This window comes from Moesziomyces antarcticus, assembly GCF_000747765.1.
Source record: "Moesziomyces antarcticus DNA, scaffold: scaffold_v10018, strain JCM 10317, whole genome shotgun sequence".
Classification (NCBI taxonomy): Eukaryota; Fungi; Basidiomycota; class Ustilaginomycetes; order Ustilaginales; family Ustilaginaceae; genus Moesziomyces; species Moesziomyces antarcticus.
The window spans coordinates 1-18893 of record NW_014638992.1 but is presented as its reverse complement, the minus strand read 5'-3'; the positions used below and the strand labels follow the sequence as shown (position 1 = coordinate 18893).

General features: G+C 59.7%; 5 protein-coding genes across 5 annotated transcripts; 3 read left to right on the top strand and 2 right to left on the bottom strand.

Annotated features, from left to right (window-relative positions):
- Window positions 1-184: 184 nt before the first annotated feature.
- PAN0_018c5581 (NAD-dependent glutamate dehydrogenase) lies at window positions 185-3461 on the bottom strand (the record flags this gene model as incomplete). Its single annotated transcript, XM_014798810.1, has 2 exons — window positions 185-3086; window positions 3178-3461. The coding sequence occupies 2 exons, from the start codon at window positions 3459-3461 to the stop codon at window positions 185-187; spliced, it is 3186 nt and encodes a 1061-aa protein (XP_014654296.1).
- Window positions 3462-4262: 801 nt separating this feature from the next.
- PAN0_018d5580 (uncharacterized protein) lies at window positions 4263-4589 on the top strand (the record flags this gene model as incomplete). The annotated part of the gene is made up of 1 exon (XM_014798809.1): window positions 4263-4589. The coding sequence occupies one exon, from the start codon at window positions 4263-4265 to the stop codon at window positions 4587-4589; it is 327 nt and encodes a 108-aa protein (XP_014654295.1).
- Window positions 4590-6988: 2399 nt separating this feature from the next.
- Window positions 6989-11043, top strand: PAN0_018d5579 (60S ribosomal protein L17; the record flags this gene model as incomplete). Its single annotated transcript, XM_014798808.1, has 9 exons — window positions 6989-7130; window positions 7258-7365; window positions 7712-8206; window positions 8369-8435; window positions 8534-8584; window positions 8643-8934; window positions 9233-9382; window positions 10174-10414; window positions 10721-11043. 9 exons carry the CDS (start codon window positions 6989-6991, stop codon window positions 11041-11043), a joined length of 1869 nt encoding a protein of 622 aa, XP_014654294.1.
- Window positions 11044-11617: 574 nt separating this feature from the next.
- On the bottom strand, window positions 11618-13732 carry PAN0_018c5578 (poly-A polymerase; the record flags this gene model as incomplete). The annotated part of the gene is made up of 2 exons (XM_014798807.1): window positions 11618-13454; window positions 13551-13732. 2 exons carry the CDS (start codon window positions 13730-13732, stop codon window positions 11618-11620), a joined length of 2019 nt encoding a protein of 672 aa, XP_014654293.1.
- Window positions 13733-14421: 689 nt separating this feature from the next.
- Window positions 14422-18251, top strand: PAN0_018d5577 (proteasome subunit alpha type 5; the record flags this gene model as incomplete). Its single annotated transcript, XM_014798806.1, has 7 exons — window positions 14422-14486; window positions 14621-16489; window positions 16730-16826; window positions 17105-17228; window positions 17334-17769; window positions 17872-17974; window positions 18063-18251. The coding sequence occupies 7 exons, from the start codon at window positions 14422-14424 to the stop codon at window positions 18249-18251; spliced, it is 2883 nt and encodes a 960-aa protein (XP_014654292.1).
- Between the last annotated feature and the right edge of the window lie 642 nt (window positions 18252-18893).

Sequence of the window (18893 nt, the reverse complement as noted above, 5' to 3'; positions counted from 1 at the left end):
CATCGATAGAGTTCGGCTCAAAGTCAGGATCGCACATGCTGTAGGCTTTCGCGCAGATCAAAGTGATCGAACTGTATTTTTACACATCTCCAAAGCCGCCACAGAAGACGGCTTTCACCAATTAAGTTAAAGAGTCCATACAACTTCGCAACGAGAACCGAAAGGGGAAGGGAGCGCTTGCGCATCAGTGCTGCGCCGTCGCGGCAGCGGGCGCAGGCTGCGACAGGAGCGTCGAAATGTGCTTGTAAAAGTCGACGTGGCTGGCGTTGGGGCCGTTGGCGTAGACGAAGCTGGCAGCCACCTTGGCAGCGAACGCAGAGCGAGCATACGCCTCGGGGATGCGCTCAATGAGCTTGGCAAGCCCCACCTTCTTGATCAGCGTCGGCGGGAACACCTGGCCCAGAACCGCGGATCGCAGCTGCTCGTTCGAGAAGAGGTCCGTCGCCTCGAGCTCCTCCGAGAGCTTGTTGAGCGTCGTGCTGAGCTCCGTCGAGATCGTCGATCGCGGCTTGCCCGTCTCGATGTTCTCGCGCCAGATGGCATCAAACTCGGCGCGCGCGTTGCGGCCAATGATGGTCTGGATGTCGCGCACGTAGGAGAGGTAGAAGTTGGTCGGCTTGCCATCCTTGAACAGCATCGACTCGACGTACTCGGCGTCTTCGAGCGAGAGACCGCAGAGCACCTCGAGCGAAGACGACGTGACACCACCCTTGTTGGCCGAAGCATCCGGGTAGAGGATGACGCCGCGCTTCTCGAGCTCGAGACGCGCCTGCCTGGTGATGAAGAGGTTGGCACCCTCGACAATGTACTTGAAGTGCGGCTTTCCATCCTGGTCAAAGAGCTGGTTGACGTTGGAGATGTTGATCGCCTCGGGTCGGCCGCCGCAAGGCACGAAGAGGTCGGCCTTGAATCGTAGGTGGGCAGTGTTGCGGAAAGCAATGCCGTCTGGAACAATCTCGCCCGTAGGCAGCTTGACGTCGTTCTGCTCGACCAGCACACGGTATCCGTTCGAGCTGAGCTTGCTGGCGTCGAAATCAGAGATCATCTTGCGAGCCTTTGCGAGGCGCACCAGCTCCTGCCTGTTGAGACCGACGGGGTCGTAGATGACACCGCTACCGTCGATGATGGCGACCGTCTTGTCGACGGAGAGCAAAATCTCGTTGGAGCCAAGATCGCCGTCGGGACCGCCCGTCTGGACCTTGGTGACCTCTTGCTCCCGGAGACCGAGCATGCGGTAGATGCCGATAATGTACTGGCGCACCGAGAGCGAAGTCATGCCCCAGACGTCGTGAGGCACACCACCGAGAGTGGCGGCGGTCTTGCCGGTGGTGAACGACTTCCACCAGGGCGCGCCGCGAGCGCGAGCGTGCTCGGCGGCAAAGTCCATGAGGTCGGCGGTTCCCTCATCGGGGCCGAGGAAGAGGATCTCCTCCTTGCCGAGCAGGTCGACAATCTCCTCCTTGACTCCGGGCGTCTGGCCCTTGATGAGCAGGTCGAGGATGGCATCGACGTACTTCTCAAAGGCGAGCTTGGGGTTGGCATCAAGCGTGGGCAGGATGGTGCCCTTGGCGCCGCCTTCGGGGATCTCCTTGTTCTTGAGATGCTGGGTGGAGGCGAGGGCGTAGTTCTCGTCGAAGAGCGTGCGCTGGTTGATCGAGTAGTTTTCGCGGTTCCTGGATCGGACGATTCGGATGCCGCCTCGGGCGACGTCGCGGAAGCGCACGTGGAAACCGCGGAACTCGGCGCCGACGACAAAGATGATGCCGTAGGGCTTGACCGGGTACTCGACCTCGGGAAGGAAGCCGGGGTCGAGGCGGAAGGAGAGGGCGACCTTGGTGGGGGTGTAGAAGTTGGTCTTGAGGACGGCCTTGTTGAAGAAGAGGAAGGCCTCGAGGACCTGGCGCTCGTGCGAGTTGGTGGCAGCCTTGCGGATGCGGTCGTACATCTGGTTGTCGTCGAGCACCTCCTCCTTGACGAGCCTCTGGTAGGAAAGCGTCGGCACGAGCTCCTGGTCGTCGGCGCCACCGGGGTAGTGGATGTTGGCAAAGTGGACGTAGAGCAGGCGGATGAGGGTCGGGTGGTTCTCGATGACCTCCTGAATCGACTGACGCGTGAAGGTCTCTTCACGGAAACGCAGCTTGATCTCGTTGAGGATGGCGGCCTGCTGCGAGTCGTTCTCGTTGAGCACGTTGCGGAGCGACTGGTACGCCTGGCCGAGGCGGTTGCAGAAGTGCTGGGCAAAGAGCCAGCCGACGTAGGCGTAGGTGGCCTCCTGCACGGCGTGGGTGTTCTCTGCGAGAGCGGGCTGAAAGAAGGGGTTGTCCGGGAGGACGTAGATGAGGGAGGCCTCCTTCATGACCTGGTGGATCGAGTGCTCAATGGGAGGGCTGTTGGAAGCGGGGAGCGGGTTGAGGTAGATCGAGATGATGGTGACGTTGTTGGAGAACTGCTCGACGTACTTGCGCGACGAGAAGAGGCCGTAGAAGTGGTAGAGGTCCGAGAGGGCGCTGAAGAAGCTGTTGGTGGTGCCCATTCGGTAGCCGATGACGATCCTGCGCTCCCGGCTGCCCTCGACCTCGAACATCTCGATGACGGGGCCCTGGCGGCGGAGGACCTCGTCCATGATGCTCTGGTAGATGTCGAGCGTGTTGTCGCTGGCCTTGGTGAGGAAGGTCTTGTCCGAGACGGCGCGGATGTCTGCGTAGCTGGGCGAGTCCGGGGCGGGGCGGGGCTCGACAAAGTTGCACTTTGCGAGGAAGTAGCATCGGAGCTGCTGCTGCGACTGGGCCGAGACCGAGCCGGCGGAGCGGTAGGTCTCGAGGCGGTAGGCCTTTTCGACGGACGACTTGTCGAGGTAGTTGGCGTCGATGCGGCGCTCCCACTGGGGGCCCTCTGCCTGCGACTTGCCGGCCTGGGACGAGTGGATGAAGACGGCGCCGTTCTCGGACTCCTTCTCGAGGTCGATCTCGAGGCTGTTGGAGTGCTTGGTGTAGGCCATGATCTTGGCGCCAAAGAGCGCGAGAACGTGGTCTGCGACCGTCTCGACGCTCTCGAGGGCAAAGTAGGTGTCATCGATACCGAGGTTCCTGCAGTGATTCGGAGGGGAGGGCGTCAGCAGACAAGAAGGTGTGTGAATTGGCGATTCGGAGCTGGCGCGGGGCCGCGACGGGCACTTACTGGTAGAACCAATCGACCTCAGCGTCGACGAGATCGGGGCGGATGAAGCCCTTGCTGGAGAGGAGCTTCTTGACCTGGGCGGCCTGGTCGGCCTTGCCCTCAAAGACAGTGTCGGTGTATCCGGCCGTGTTTGCGATGATGTGGTCAATGGGCGTGTGGGAGCCGCTCCTGGGCGTCGAGTGGGCCGCGCTGAGCAGCGCCGACTTGACCTTGGAGACATCGTCGAGCGACGACGGCGAGTTGGCTGCCGGAGCAGCCGAAGCCTGGTCTACCGATGGAGCCATGGTGGATGAGCAGAAGAAAGGGGGGGAAAGAAGCTTGCCTCGCGAGGAGGTGATCTCACGCAATGGCGGTCAAAACGAGATCAGCACTTGATCGTCGGAGGGACCGATGGGAGGGTGAGAGCTCTAGAGCGTAGAGAAGAGACGGAGGATGATGGGATCAAGGCAGATGCAGTGGCACCGCTCGGAAGAGCCGATGGTTATATAGATGGCCAGCCGGCTGGCTTGCGGGGTGGTGGGAGGGTGGGGCCAGCGTGGAGAGCAACAAAGCAGTGCTCCGTGTGGACCAGCTGCGCGAGCAAAGAGGAGTAAGTGCCGGGCTGGTCATCCTACCGCTTCTGGCGCACTCGTCGTGCCGGGTGTTGCGGCCAAGGCGTCGGCCAAAACTCGAGCTTAAGCTCCACCCGAGTCTCGCTCTCGCTCCAGAGCCAGGGTCAAGGCGCCAGCCCCGGCCAAGCTGACCAGCTGACGCCGCGTACAAAGCGCTCGAGACCAACAGATTCCGAGCCCAACGGTTGGCCGTAGTGGAGCAGCACCTGCAGCAAGCGGCATCATCTGACACGGCGGCTCGCCCTCTGTCAATTGAGTTCAACACCTCCTTTGGCCTGCCGCGCGCCCCCTGTGCCCTCCACCCCCGATTTTTCGCCTCAATTTTTCCACGGCCCGTGGCTTGTCTGCCTGGAGCGAAAACTCGAGAGCGCATGCCAGCGCCTCCAGTGCTTGTCTGTTTTTTCGTTGTGTCTTATCTTTTATTAAATTAATTTTTATGACGAAAAACGCGTACCTCCTGACTCGGCGCCACGCATGGCTCCACCGCACCACGCCCCTCCGCGCCCGCCCAAAATCCTACCCGGACAGCTTCCCGGCCTGACTGGGCTCGGGTGCCCGGCGTCGCCAACCGAACTCTCAAAGCCGATCGAGGCTGGTGAAGACGTGCTCATGCCACTCTGCACGGCTCGAGGATCCGGTCAAGAAGCCCGAGCCCGCCATCCGCAATGCCAGGTCAAGCAGGCGGACCAAGCCATGGCGAATGGTGTGCGGCGAGACGCGGCGCAATCCAGTGGGGCTCAGGCCGCTAGCCAAGCCGGCGCAGTTGCAGTCGCTGTGGGGCACGCAGGCAAGCTAGAGTGAACTGGAGGTGTGGGCTGTGTCGATGCCGAGACCCAGGCTGGGGCGAGTCTCGAATGGCTCGGAGCCAAGCGCGACGCACTTGTTTGGCTAAAATGGCCACGAGACCCTACAGCTCGTCGAATTTCACCCCACTCGACGCAACGCACAGCACGCTGGCTGCCGTTTGCTCTCGGAGCCCCTTAACTTATGCCTCGGGCGCCTTACGCTGCCTACAAGCTGGTGGTGCAAAACCCGCAGCCCTTTGGTCTTTCTGGCGACCAAAGGCGCGGTGACCGTTCCACGTATCGCGCTGCCCTTTTGCCAGGGTGTTGACTTGGCCCTCGTGGCCAGCTCGGCTCGCCTTTGCGAAAGGCACGGCGCGTGTTGGTGCGGGTGTCCGTTAAATGCGAAAAAGGGTTCGGTGGACATCCCTCCCGATGCTTCTGGGCCCGATAGGAACACACCCCTTTCCGGCGTCGAACAATGTGCGGGGTACAGCGTAAGTGGAGTTAGGGGAGCACAACATGCCATGTCGGTGCAGGTCATCCCGGCTGGCTGCGCGATTTGCCAAGCCCGGGTTGCGTCTACTAGGTCAGAACGAGCACGAATCAGGGAGCAGAAGCCCGAAAACTTGCTACTCATCCTAGGCATCGTCATGTGCTTGTCTATCTCACCAACCAATGATGCGACACCGCCGTGCTTTTCGTCATTCGAGTGATTGAACACAGAAGGGACGCCCTGCGGAAGCCAACGTTCGCCATCGAGTCATTCGCAATGCAAGCATGTTATCTGCAAAGCTGACGCTTTTGGCGTTCTGCAGGGTTAGGGTTAGGCGCCGTTCACGATCGGGATGGCATGATGCGGTCTTGTGACGATAAGTCAACTTAGCGGCGTGTGGGGTTACGAGAACCCGCCCCAGTGGCAGCAGCAGAGCCGCAGAGCAACGGGCAGCGGCGCACGAAAAGGTACACACGCAAAACCAAAATTCGAAAGGATCGACGAATCACATCCCGTTCCCGCACGCCCTAGATACCAGACGCAGCGCGAGGGGCTGTATGGGCTGTATGACATGCTGGAGCATGCTAGCACGATCTTGGTGGTTTCAGCTCATCACTCAGCAGTCAAACCCTGTGACCCGTCTTGCAAAGATTCGCAAAGACGCCTGACCGAGATGCTCATGCACTCGCCGTCTGCATGATGCCTCGACCGGCACGTCGATGCCCTCGGAGAATTACGCCTCGGGACGGTCAAATGCAGACCAGAGTGCCAAGCGGCAAGCACGCGGCAGGCTCCGAGGCTCGTCGATCCTCCGTTCCTGACCTCTGCAGCGAGATGGGCAGTCGTCGTGGCAAAGAGGGCGCCGACTCAGCTTGCGGCTGACCCAGACAAGGCGAGCATTCACTGGCAGTCGCTGTGGCAGAGCCGAAGGTGTCTCGCTGGTTTCGACCGAAGGCGATCCATTGAAAGACGAGGACGAGGCCATGAAGTGGACAACCGAAAGTCTCAGTGTCGAAATCTTCCAGTTCGGGAAGAAAGGCAGCTCGGTGTGGGGAAGTGACAGCCCCACATTAGTTTTTTTTCCACCACCACCCGAATTTGGCGCAGAGCGAAGGTCATATGACCTCGGCCCACCCGAATTTGTCGTGCGCAGCTGGCTCGAAACTGTGAAAAAACACCTTGGTCTCGTCCCTCTTGTCCACGACCATCGGTGCCCTTGCAGCAGACGGTGTTTCTCCCTCGACATCTTCGGCCAGATGGCGTGATCCGGGGCGGTTTCGTGCGGTCCAGTTCTAGTATCATAAGAACACGGGCCGCAAAGGAAGACTGGTGTTGATACTCGGTCGAGCTCAGGATATTGCTCATCTTCTGCAAAGCCGTTGAGGTGTATGCAAAACGACACCGACGGACACCTTCTCTGGCAGAGCGCTTCGCAAGCATTTGGGGCGGCGTGTTTTTTGTGACCTCAATATCTGAGCTTGATTTTTGAGCATTCGCAGCTGCGACTTGGAAGACAATCACCGCCTTGTCGCAACCATCAATCGCCCTTGGGCTCCGAGTGTCGAGTCTTGTTGCCGCTCGTTGCCCATGGTGCCGTCGATGCGCATCCCAATCGAAGAATTGAGTGTGACTGCACACGAAAGGATCGCCCTCATATCCCAAAGGAAGGATGCGGGGGCGTATCTGGATTCTAGCCCGATTCAATCCCGATACGGACTCGGCGACTAAACCCTTGTTCACGCCAAAGCGCAGGGACTTTGCATGCCCAGCATCACTGTGCAGCGGTGCTGCGGCTCAAGACGCCGCGCGGAGCCATTCCTGCTCGCTTCGACGGCCGTTGCCAAATAAAGAAATGCGCGTCGCTGCGGCTGCCTGGCAGGCTTCCACACCTGTAGGCTAGCCTGCGCCTCTTGCATGCCAGCATGCAACGCAGATCCCCACCTCACAAACCCGTTGTCATGCGCGCATACGGTGGCCAAGCCCCTCATGCTCTCGCCAGCTTTGATTTGAATCGAGATGATCGACTGTCAATGCCGAGGTGTGGCTCTATGGTGCCTTCGCTCGGTGAGTCGGAGGCGCGGCGCCGACTGGTTTGTCCATGGCCGTCTCGAGACCCTAAGCGAGCCTGGCTCGCGCGAGTTGCAGCGGCGACTAGGCAACGGCGGCGTGAGACGTGGGCGCCTTCTTTCAGCCGCGCCCGACACGCTCGTACTCTACGCCGAACGCTCGCTTGGACCTCGTCCAAACTCGCGACTTGCCGAGCCCACTAGCAGCTTTGCGCATACCTCGCTCTGCGACGGTGAGCTCGCCCACCACACGACGACCCCGCCGCCATGATGCCTGCCCCGCTACCTTGAGACAACGTTGTTTCTCCCCACCACCGTCTCCATCTCAATTGTGCCCTGGCCGGTCCAGCTCTTTACCTTTCCTCAGCATCCTGCCAACTCGTCCTATCGTTCATCTCGTATCTTCTGCAACTGACTTTGTTGCGATTCAGTGCTTCCCACGCTTCGAACGACATTTCGTCGCACACTCGTTCTAACTCCACCGCAGCTGTGGAACTACTATCGAGACTTAGATTGCCGGTCAATCGGAACGGCTCCTACACGCGCTACACTGAAGCCAACTTCGTGCATTCGCACCAGCACCCATCGATATGCAAGCGCCTCGAATGGTCAGGATGGTTCGACAGGACCGCCGTCAGGTCAATCCAGCTGCTTTCTCTGGAGTGACGGATCAGATCTCCAACCTTGGACAGAGTGCGGGCGACAAAGCGTCGAAAGCCACGTCCGGACTCACGCGCACGCAGACATCCTTGGTCATCGTCTTCTGCATCATCGGATCCGTCGCCGTCGTCTCGGCACTCTTCTGGGTCTGCTCGTACTCGCGACGCAAGAAGCGCTCCCGGGAGATGAAGGAGAAGGCAGAGCTGCTTCAGTCCTCGTCGCCATCCAGCTCCATGCGCTTGCCTAAGACCACAGCCGCGGCTCCACCCAAGCGCGCGTCGCGATCCTTGAACACATACAACGACGGCTGGGGTGAGAGCAGAGTTGCCTTGAACTCGAGCTTCGTTGCATCGACCAACGAGCGATATGGATGGGATCAGAGTCAGACGCACCTGGCCAAGCCATCACTCCCACGTGCACCCCAGCAATCACATTACTACCGACCCTGACACGATCAGCTTAGTATTATTATATAATGTCTAGAGTATACCACATTTACATGCCGCGTGTGTGACCAGAAAGCATCGTGCAGACCCTTTGCGACGCCTGATTAGATGCTCGGCGTGCTTGAGAAAGCGTCTGGCGAGGATAAGCAGCTTCGTTGGTCTGAGGCCGTCAATGTGCAGGCCGCGGGCTTACATGCGTGAGTAGAAGCACCTTCCCAATTCTGCATGTGTAACCGTCCCTGTGTAGTGACGGGGACGACCTCGAGTGAAGCACGCATTTATTAGCATCTTGAAGAACGGCGCATGTCGGCCACGGTGCCTGCATGACATCCAAGGCTGCGCAAAGGTAAGATAAAGATATGCAAGGGAGTAGGCGTGCATGGACCTGCACGGTCTCGATGCAGGGCCCCAGCGCCGAAGACCAGGACGCAGGCGGAGCTCGGCACGGCAACGCAGGCAGCACCGGAAGACGTTCAGCCCAAGAACTTCACGGTGCTCGTAGCTACGATATCAGAAGCCGCAAACGACGGCACAAAGGACATCACTTCAGATCCGATGGAGCCGCGGCGACGTCACTTTCTGATGGTTCCAGTATTCCGCACTTCGAGCATGCTTGCCTCAGGCTGGACAGCATGCATGTGTTCAACAGCGCCAGGGACCGGGACGGTTCATAGGAGGATGTGGAAAAATCAAGATGTTAGACCGAGCGCAACATCGATCGAAGAAAATCACGCAAATCTTCCGAATCGGGGCGAGATTCCGCCTTGCGATGGGGGGTCGACGAATTTTTACAGTTTTGAGGTCAGCTCACGTGATCTGGAGTGCGTCGCTAGCCGGAAAACTCTGAAGTTCGAAACGGGCGTAGCTTGAGCCAGGCGGGCGACTTGCAATTCACGGCTCCGAGAACGCCTTTGGCGACCCAACGAGAAGACGGCACAGAGAGAGCAGCAAAACAGGCCTGAGGGCGGCTCTCTGGCTGTGCTGGCTTGCGCAGAGGGGCGAGTGTGCGGCCAGCAGGGCTGCAGAGGGTCGAGCGAAGCTTGTCGGGCGCGCAGCCACCACCGCCATCGAGATTGAGTTGCAACCTTTGCTCGCCATCCTTCCATCATCCTCAAGGCTCACCCCCCACACATTATTCAAGATGGTACGTATCATATCGACAAACATCCCAGGACGAGCCACAGCATGTTTGGAAGCGCACGTGCCGCCGACACCAGCACCACCACCGATAAGCAGCGACCAGCATTAGCACCCTTCGTACCGGCATTCGCATTGGCATGGCATCCGCAGACATCACACCTTCAATTCGCATCAGAATCGCTCTCCCGGCTTTACCAGCATGGCAATCATGCAAGCGTCATTGCGATGCACCGTCTATGGTCGACAGACTTAGACGCCATCCGGAATCCTCCCGTACCTCGGCTCAGTCACGTCATATCGGTGGTGGAGGACATAATGCATCGGAGCGTTGCACCGTAGCGACTGGCATGGAGCACTCTCGCGTTCTCGTAGCCATAGTCATGGACGACTCAACTCGGCATCGTGCGGGTTAGTACCAGTCGTACATACGACCACACTATCGATGATCCTCGACCCTTCGTCTCGCGCCGGCAGATCGTTCCAGCAGCATTGTCTGTCGCCCTTTTGCATCGACACTCCTTTTCCTTCGCGCAGTCGGAGCACCTGGTTACGCTATAGCTTTTGTCCAGGCAAGATCTCGTCCAACAATCATGCATTTGGCATCACGACCTTTATCGACACACCTTGCACCCACGTTCCTTGCCACGCCTGCATGGAGCCACCGCGGCATACTTTCGACTCCCTGCACGCCTGCCAGCTCGTCCTGCGTTTCGTCACCAGCACACATCCATTCAGAGTTCGTATTCTAACCATCTCGCCCTTTCACACCATTGCCGCTCGTTCCAACCCTGATAGGTCCGATACGCTTTCGACGACTCCAAGCTCGTGGAGAAGACCGCCAAGTCGCGCGGCGAGTACCTCCGTGTTCACTTCAAGAACACCCGCGAGACCGCCGCCGCCGTCAACGGCCTGAAGCTCCAGAAGGCTTACGCCTACCTCGGCAACGTCGTCGAGAAGAAGCAGTGCATCCCCTTCCGCCGCTTCAACGGCGGTGTCGGCCGCACCCAGCAGGCTAAGGAGTTCAAGACCACCCAGGGTAAGTAGCATTCAAGTCGAAGGCAGTGCGACATCTGGGAGGCCGCAGCATCAGCACGCAGGGATCGCGATCGCAGTCCGCACCGAGGATTCAAACTCGATCGCTCCGGACCGGGACTGTAGAGAGATGGCGGACAGTCGTCATTGGAGGTGGAGGCGAAGAGTGCGAACGACCGCATTCCAGAAGGATAGGACGGATGGGAAGAAACTTGTGCCGCGCACCTCCAGTGCCACTGCCATATTTGCCATTCTGCAAAGAATTGATCGCTGACCTCTCTCGCTATTCGTACACCCTACACCCTCACAGGTCGATGGCCCGTCAAGTCGGTCAAGTTCCTCCTTGCTCTGCTCAAGAACGCCGAGTCCAACGCCGAGGCCAAGGGCCTTGACACCGAGGAGCTCATCATCCGCAACATTGTCATCCAGCAAGCTCCCAAGACGCGCCGCCGCACGTACCGTGCTCACGGCCGCATCAACCCTTACGAGGGCCACCCCATCCACGCCGAGATCCTCCTCGCCGAGCCCGCCGCCCAGGTCCCCAAGGCTGCCTCGTCTGACCTGACTGTGCGCCTCAACAAGCGCCAGCTCGCCCAGAAGCGCATCACCGCCGCCCGTGCCACCAAGGCCTAAATTCTCGCATTTCACCCTTCCAACCCACCATCCTCCGCACCCGCACCCGCATCGTTTGAGGCTTCTGTCTCTGCATATCTCCGTGCCTCGAACATGCATCCGTATCATCCCCGGTCTCGCGTTCGCGTGATTCCGACCCACCCCCCAAAATTTGTGACTTGGGCCACATCTCATCATTCTCCGACGAGCTGCGCTTTGATCCAGCTCTTCGGATGTAGTTTGTAGTACCACTGTCTCGGTATGTCCTCGCATGCAGCGTAGCATCCAGACGCCTTACGCCCCCCTAAAAACACATTTGTTCGCTCCCAGACCCTGTCTGCGTCTTTGTGTGTGCCTGGGCGTGACTGAGTGTGTCGATCCCGGTCATTCGGAATGCTCTGCTTTGACGGTTTCTCACGCGGTTGTCATGGCGAGGCTGGAAATGGTAAAGCTGCGCGAGGTATGTTTTGAGATCTGGAGTTTGTTTAAAGTACAAAGAGGTTGCTTTCGGACCGGGAAACGAGGACTCGATGAGGTTATGGGAGGGAATACCTCGTACTGATTCTGACCAAGGAGCTGGACGGCTCTAGGCCGTTCACTGATTTGCGGGCGCGTTGGTGGAAGCTGCAATGGGCTGATTGCCCGTGGCCAGCTGGAAGTTTTCGAGCTCCTTGGAGGCTGTGGCCGGCTGGAGCGGTAGGGTAGGCGTCGACGTCGGAGCCGCCGTGTCGGCAGCGGCGGCAACAAGCGAGCCTGGTACGGGCACGGTGCGCTGCTTCTTGGTGGGAGAGGCCATCTCGGTGTCTCCGTTGTCGACGGCGGTGACAGTCTCTGCGGCGTGAGAGGCGCCGTTGGCCTGGTTCGAGGCGTCGTCTGCAGCCGCGTCGGCAGCGCCGTTCTTCTTCTTGCCCGACTTTGCGCGCTTGCCGTTGACCCTGCTGGCGGCTGCGGCGGCGACCCGGTTCTCGCCGCCCTCAAACACGTAGGCGGGCAACTGGGTCCACTTGATGTGGCGCACGACGATACCCATGGACGCTTCGTCGTACTGCTCCCATTGTTTGACCTTGCTGGTGAATTCGGCGGTGGGATAGCTGATGTCGAGCTTGCGGTGGCCCTCGCCAGCAAGCTTGGGTTCGATGCTGAGGCCGATGTAGAAGGTGGTGGTGTAGATCATGCGATGGCCCTCTTTGCCTTGGGTGGCCTTGGCTGCCTCTGCTTCGGCTGCCTGCTTGGCTTCCTCGGTCTCGGGCAGGGCGTCGACCTTCTGGGTGCGCTGAGCCACTTCGTCGGGAATGTCGCCTGTGGCAACCAGGCGCACCTCGTTGTCATTGTGGCATTCGGAGACTTGGTCGAAACCTTTGATGAAGGGATGCGCGCAGGTGATGGTGGGCACCAGCTCGAGCTTCATGACGAGCTGACGGATCTTGGACTCGACGGTGCCGTGCCATTTTAGCTGGAGGTCGGCGGAGCCGGAAGAGGCGATTACCTGGAGGTAGTACTTGTACTTGAAGTAGAAGTCGTGCTTTGCGAAAAGCTCGCTCCAGTCTGTCTTGCCGATGATGACGCGATCGACGACCTCGGCGGCTCGCTTGAATTCGGAGGTCATGACCATCTGTGTGGACTGGGAGACGTTGTGGGTGGCGCACATGCCGGGATATGCGGGGGTGATGATGGGCATGCGATGCAGGCGGTCCGAGGGGTAGAGCTTTGGGTTCCACACGCGGACGGAGAGCGGGCCGTCCTCGATCTGGGTGAGGAGGACGGGCTGGGGCCACTTCCACTGGTAGAAGATGATGAAGAAGCGGGAGACGATGGCGCCGGCAGCCTCGTTTGGATAGAGCTGGCAGATGCGCGCGGTGAGCATGGCCCAAGCGACACCGCCGAGGAAGCCCATGACGTTGGAGTAGATGGCACGACGCTGTGCCCAGAGCTTGATGCAGCGCAGGGCCATGCGGAAGACGTGGATGTTGGGCACGAGGCGAAGGATGCCATCTGTGACTCGGGAACCTCCGAGACTGCGTACGTCGCGCTCGTCCAAGCTGCGCAGGAGGTTGTCGTCCTCGAGAGAGAGGCTGTCCTCGACCCTGGGTAATGCCAAGCGAGCAAAGGTGAAATCGATATCGACGCCCATGAATTTGGAAGCGATGAGGGGCACGTGTGCGGTGGGGACGCCTGCGACCTCTGTGACTTCTTCGCGCTCCTTGAGCATGCCCTCGAATACGGAGAAGAAGTCTTCGCGCTGAACGTGCTTGGGTACGACGCAGAGAGTGTCAATATCAGAGCCGGGTCCGTGTACGCCGAGACGGTAGGAGCCGAAGGTGAAGATTTTGCCGCCTGCCGCACGAGCGAGTGATTCGGACATGCCGTGTGATATTGAGACGCGGTATACGAAGTCCTTGACCATGGCATCGAGCTTGCCCAAGATGACCTCACTAGAGGGACATGGTGAGGAGAGGCAGAAAGCGTCAGCGGAGTGTCGTCGTGGGCATGCTTCGAGACGGCCTGTGCGAGAGGAGAAAACAACTCACCGAACTTTGCTCTCTTCATCGCTCTCGAATACACGCTGCCTCTCTAGTTCTGCGACGAGGGTATGTGTGACTTCGACCTCTCTTGGGGTGGGCCCGTTTGTGGCGATGGGCGGAGTGACGCCGAGGGTCCTTGTTGGGCCGCCGCCAAGGGCGGGCTCCACGGCTGATGCGGAGGTGGGCATCGTGGCTAGCTGGTGAATTGGAGTGGCTAGCTGGTGAATTGGAGTGGATGGGTGCGCAAGGAAGTTATCGGTAGCCAGGTGCCCAGCCACCGGCGCAGAGTATAAAACGAGTGGGCGATGAGTTTCAGTGGCTGCGCATGCAGAGTGTGAGGAACTTGGAGCACTTGCTGGTCGGAGCAATGAGCGGAGAGATGAATGTCGGTTCGGGAAGGAGAAGGTGGGCGTGGGAAGGATGTGTCTGTGGTCGAAGAGGGTCTGGTGGGAAGGAGCGATGAGCTGGTGACCGTCCTCAGCAGGAAGCCGTGGCGAGCCTAATTTCCTCCACTTTGCACGGCGCGCCGCGCGCTGCGCTCAGCGCCGCTCAGCTCTCGCTTCAACTTTGGCGGATTTTCGACGGTGTCACGATCGAGTCGATGTAACATCCTCCAAATTTCCAACTCGAGCAGGTCGCCGCTGCCAACGACCGCGTGCTCGGCCTCGGGCGGAGCGACTTGTCACGGCGAAATTTCGCATTTTTGGTGGATTTTCCAAAAATTTCGCTGCAGCGCCACCACGCGTGACAGGCCGGCCGGCTGCAGAGGCGGCATGCGACGACTTGCATGATGGATGTATGCCTCCTCGACGGCGTGCCTCCGATCCGAAACGGAGACAGCGCGTGTGCCTGCCTGGAGGGGCAGCATCGCCAACACATGCCCGCCTCGCTCGCCTTGCCAACTCGACATGCACCTCGGCCAGAGCCAGAGCCGGACCAGTAGTAGCCCCTGCAACGGCACAGGCAGCAACAAGCATTCGGCACGAGCTCAACTTGGTTCGCAGTGTCCTGCCATTTCCTGCTGCGATTGTCTCAGTTGGGCACGCTCCCCATACTCCTCCTCTCCACCTCCTCAGCCTCATCCTCATCCTCCTCCTCGCCGTCGTTGCATGCATCCAGCAGCGTCTTGGCCTCGATTCGCGATCATTCATCGCCGACCGTCTGCTTGTTTTGGCATCATCCTCGACACCATCTCTGGATCGCAACAACCTCCTCGCCTCCTTCTCGTCGCGCTTCCCTGATCGCCGTCACGCAATGCCTTCCATCACAGCCAAGCTCAAGGCGGGTGCGCTCGCATCGCTCGCCCTCGTCGCGCTCGCTCAGCAGGCATCCGGCTCCAAACCGCGCCTCAACCGCATCGATGTCGACCTCCACGCTCGCGACCCATCCCTGAACGACAATCTACCCCTCTTCACCGACGGCCTGCTCGACTCGCTCAACCACCGCCTCTTCCCAAGACAGTCCCAAGAGACCCAGAACTCCATTCGCGATCAATCGGCTGTCGACCCCCTCGCAGCCGCACAGGCCGCCGACGCCCTTCCCAACGTCGCCAACAACGCCGCAGGCGGCACAGACACCACCGGCAACCTCTTGCAGGGCGATGGGTACTCAAACTTCGCGTGGAATCAGAACGTACCCTTCATCCCGAACGCAGACACAACCGGTTCCGATGAGAACGGCTGGCAGGAGCTTCCAGACACGCCCGGCTTCACCCTCAATCGCACCTTCTCCGTCCACAACGTGTTCAAAAACGAATCCGGCGTCATGCCCTTCTACATCTCCACCGTCGCAGATCCGACAAAGGTGCTCCGCGCCATCGTCGTCTGGCCAGGAAAGCCGCGCGACATCTGGAAGTACGCCAACCTCATGCTCAATGCGAGAAACGTCGCCGTCACCAACTTCAACCAGCAGGGCGTCACAAACGACTCGTTTGTCATCATCGCTCCCGCCATGCTCAACCAGCTCGACCTCCAAGCCGGCGCTGCACGTCCCAACGAAATCGTCTTCCACGGCTCCAGCTGGCAGCGCGGCGCTCCTTCCCGAAATCCTCCCATGAAGCATGCAGTCACCAGCTACGCCGCCGTGGATCAGATCATCGACGATCTCTTCAACAGGACCTCCTACCCCAACCTCAACCAGATCGTCGTCGCCGGCCACTCCATGGGCGGTCAGGCAACGCAGCGCTATGCGCTCATGAAAAAGACCAAGGTCTACGACAACAACGTGCGCTTCTGGATCGGCAACCCCGGTTCCTGGGCATGGCTCACCGATGCGCGACCCTACTCCAACGCTTCCTGCGCTGCCGGCAACGAGTACGACACCTGGCCCTACGGCCTCAACGGCAACCAGACAAAGCTCACCTCCTACGCTCGCAAGGATGTGATCGCCAACAAGACCTACGTCATCGATCGATTCCTCAACCGCCAAGTCTCGTATGCACTCGCTCTGCTCGACATCGGCGCAGGTGACACCCACTGCCAAGCACTATGGCAGGGAGGCAACCACTTGGACCGAGGCTCCCAGTTCGTCCTCCAGTACCAGAACGCCTCCTCCTCCTATTTCAACGGCAAGTTCCCGCCCAGGCACACGCTCGACTACATTGCCAACGTCTCGCATCAGGACTACGCCATGTACTCGACCAACATGTCGCTCCAGCGCCTCTTCTACGACGGCCTCATGGTCCGCAACGCCGACGTCGCCAACACCACCAACCCAGGCGACAAGAAGAACAGCACGCGCCCCAAGGGTGCCAAGGCCTTCGCCACGCCCGCGCACGAAAAGGTGGCCATCGGCCTGCTGGCAGGCTCGCTCGGCCTCCTCTTTATCGTCTTCACCGCGCTCCCCATCATCTTTACCGCAGACCACGTCAAGGACGTCGACATGTCCTGGGACTCGCAGAGCTACCTCAGCACCGAGTCGCGCAGGATGCTCGTCGATCGCAAGTGGTAGAGCTCCCAGCGCCTCGCGCGGATGCGCCGGCCACCTCTCTCGTTCCGCTTCATCGTGATCATTTGCCTCCATACCACCAACCCGTTCCCTCAGGATCGTTTCTGTCTCTCTTTGCATTGCATTCTCTGGACAATTCTGTTTTCCCCTACCGCATCGCTACCGTTCGGGGTGCATGTCTGTGAGAGCTGCGTGAGCCAACGCTTTGACGCACGAACGGAATGCCGGCGTGTTATAAGCAAGTGTCAGTTTGCGCTTCGCATTGTGCGCTTCATGAAGATCATGCGGAACGCCATGCGGCTCGAGGTGGGCTCGGCTGGACCCTGGGAAGGCAGGGTGTGGAGGGAGTGATCGGGCATTTTCGCCGCGGCCTCCAGTAGGAGCAATTCGTCATTTTCCGCCTAGGTCAGTGTTAGAAACGCGTGTCGGGGCCACCGCAACACTCGACTCGGCCTCGCGCAGCTCCACACGGCGAGATTCGCATCCGTGCATCCTTCGCACACACCACCTCCGCTCATCCTTGCCTTTCACCATCGTTCTCGGTCCGCCATCGCCCTTTTCGTCGCATCGCTGGACTCCTTTCCACAGCGTCTACGCAACTTGCGCGTCTTCAGCCACCACAGCCAAGACCGACGGACCCCGACCTCCACTCGCTTGCATCATCAGACCCGCTCAGCCGTCTTCCACACAGCGCCAGCCCGTCGCCCGTTGCCATGTTCTTGACAAGGTCCGAGTATGGTGAGTTCGAAACGCCAGTCGCTCGCTGCATCTGCCTCGGCGTTGCCTTGGAACACGTACTGACCTGATCCATGCGCTCCGCTTCGACTTGGCCTGTCCCCGTAGACCGCGGTGTCAACACCTTCTCGCCCGAGGGCCGTCTTTTCCAGGTCGAGTATGCGCTCGAGGCCATCAAGCTGGGCTCGGCGACCGTCGGCATCGCCACCAAGGAAGGCGTCGTCCTCGGTGTCGAGAAGCGCGTGCAGTCCAAGCTGCTCGAGTCTTCGTCCATCGAAAAGATCATGGAGGTCGACCAGCATCTCGGCGCCGCCATGAGCGGTCTCACCGCCGACGCCAGGACCATGATCGAGCACGCACGCGTCACATCCCAGAACCACGCCTTCACATACGACGAGGAGATCAAGGTCGAGTCCGTCACGCAGGCCGTCTGCGATCTCGCCCTCCGCTTCGGAGAGTCGACGGCGGGCGACGAAGCCATGATGTCAAGACCTTTCGGCGTCGCGCTCCTCATTGCCGGCATCGACGAGAAGGGCCCACAACTGTAAGTGCAGATTCCAGCAGACTCTTGACAGCGCGCACCGAGGCACAGAAGCTCATCATTGTCTCGTTTCGTCTTCCACACCGGCTTTCTTGCTCGCACCAGCTACCACGCGGATCCCTCCGGAACCTTTGTGAGGTACGATGCAAAGGCGATCGGCAGCGGCTCCGAAGGTGCGCAGACCGAGCTGCAAGACAAGTACAACAAGGTAAGACCCCGTTGATGCTGCAACCAGGACCGCCTCGGATCGTCTCGCGCTAGCAAACGACTGACCTTGACAACGATTCTTTCTGTAGGACATGTCATTGAAGGACGCCGAGATCCTGTGCCTCCGCGTACTCAAGCAGGTGATGGAGGAGAAGCTCGACCAGAACAACGTCCAGCTCGCGACAGTCACACCTAGGGTTGCCAAGGACGGTCGCCCGTCCGGACAGTTTGGCATCATGAAGGAGGATCAGCTGCAGGCACTGATTGCCGAGATGTAGACAGGCGCCAGTCCTCTCCACACGCAATCGACAGAATCTACACCCTCGACATTCAGGAAGAACCTCGCGTTTCGCGAGCGGCTGTGCTGGCTCGTCGCCGGCTGAGGAGTCACCGAGACGACGCAGTCGCCGTGTCCAAATGACGACCAACAAAGGGGGCGACACCGATCAATGCGACTGAGGGCGACCCATGCAAGGCGATCCGCTGCTTCAGCAGGGTGAAAGGGCGTGGGCGTCGAAAAATAGCGTCGTAGTGAGCGCGCAGAAGTTGCCGACGAATGCTCGCAACCAGAGTGAGACGTCGCAGCTGAGAGCGAAGGAAAGACGCCGACAGGAAGCAGTGCCTGCTGTAACAACAACAAGTGCAGTTTGGCGAAGAGATGAGCTGCGTCGTCCGCCAATCGATAAGTGCAGAGTTGACAACAGTCCCGAGGACGTTGTGGTCTTCGCCAGCAGAACGCATCGTTGCTCGATTGAGAGGGTTGAAAGGCCAAGCGCACGCCAAGATCACCCAGGATAATTTACTATCGCAAAAGCAGGATTTCGTACAGGAATGCTTCCAGCTTCAAAGAAGCGTTCGTCGCTACCGCGTTCGGCCGACCGGAGCAGCATCGGTTGTACTCTCGGCTGTTTTGGAAAGCC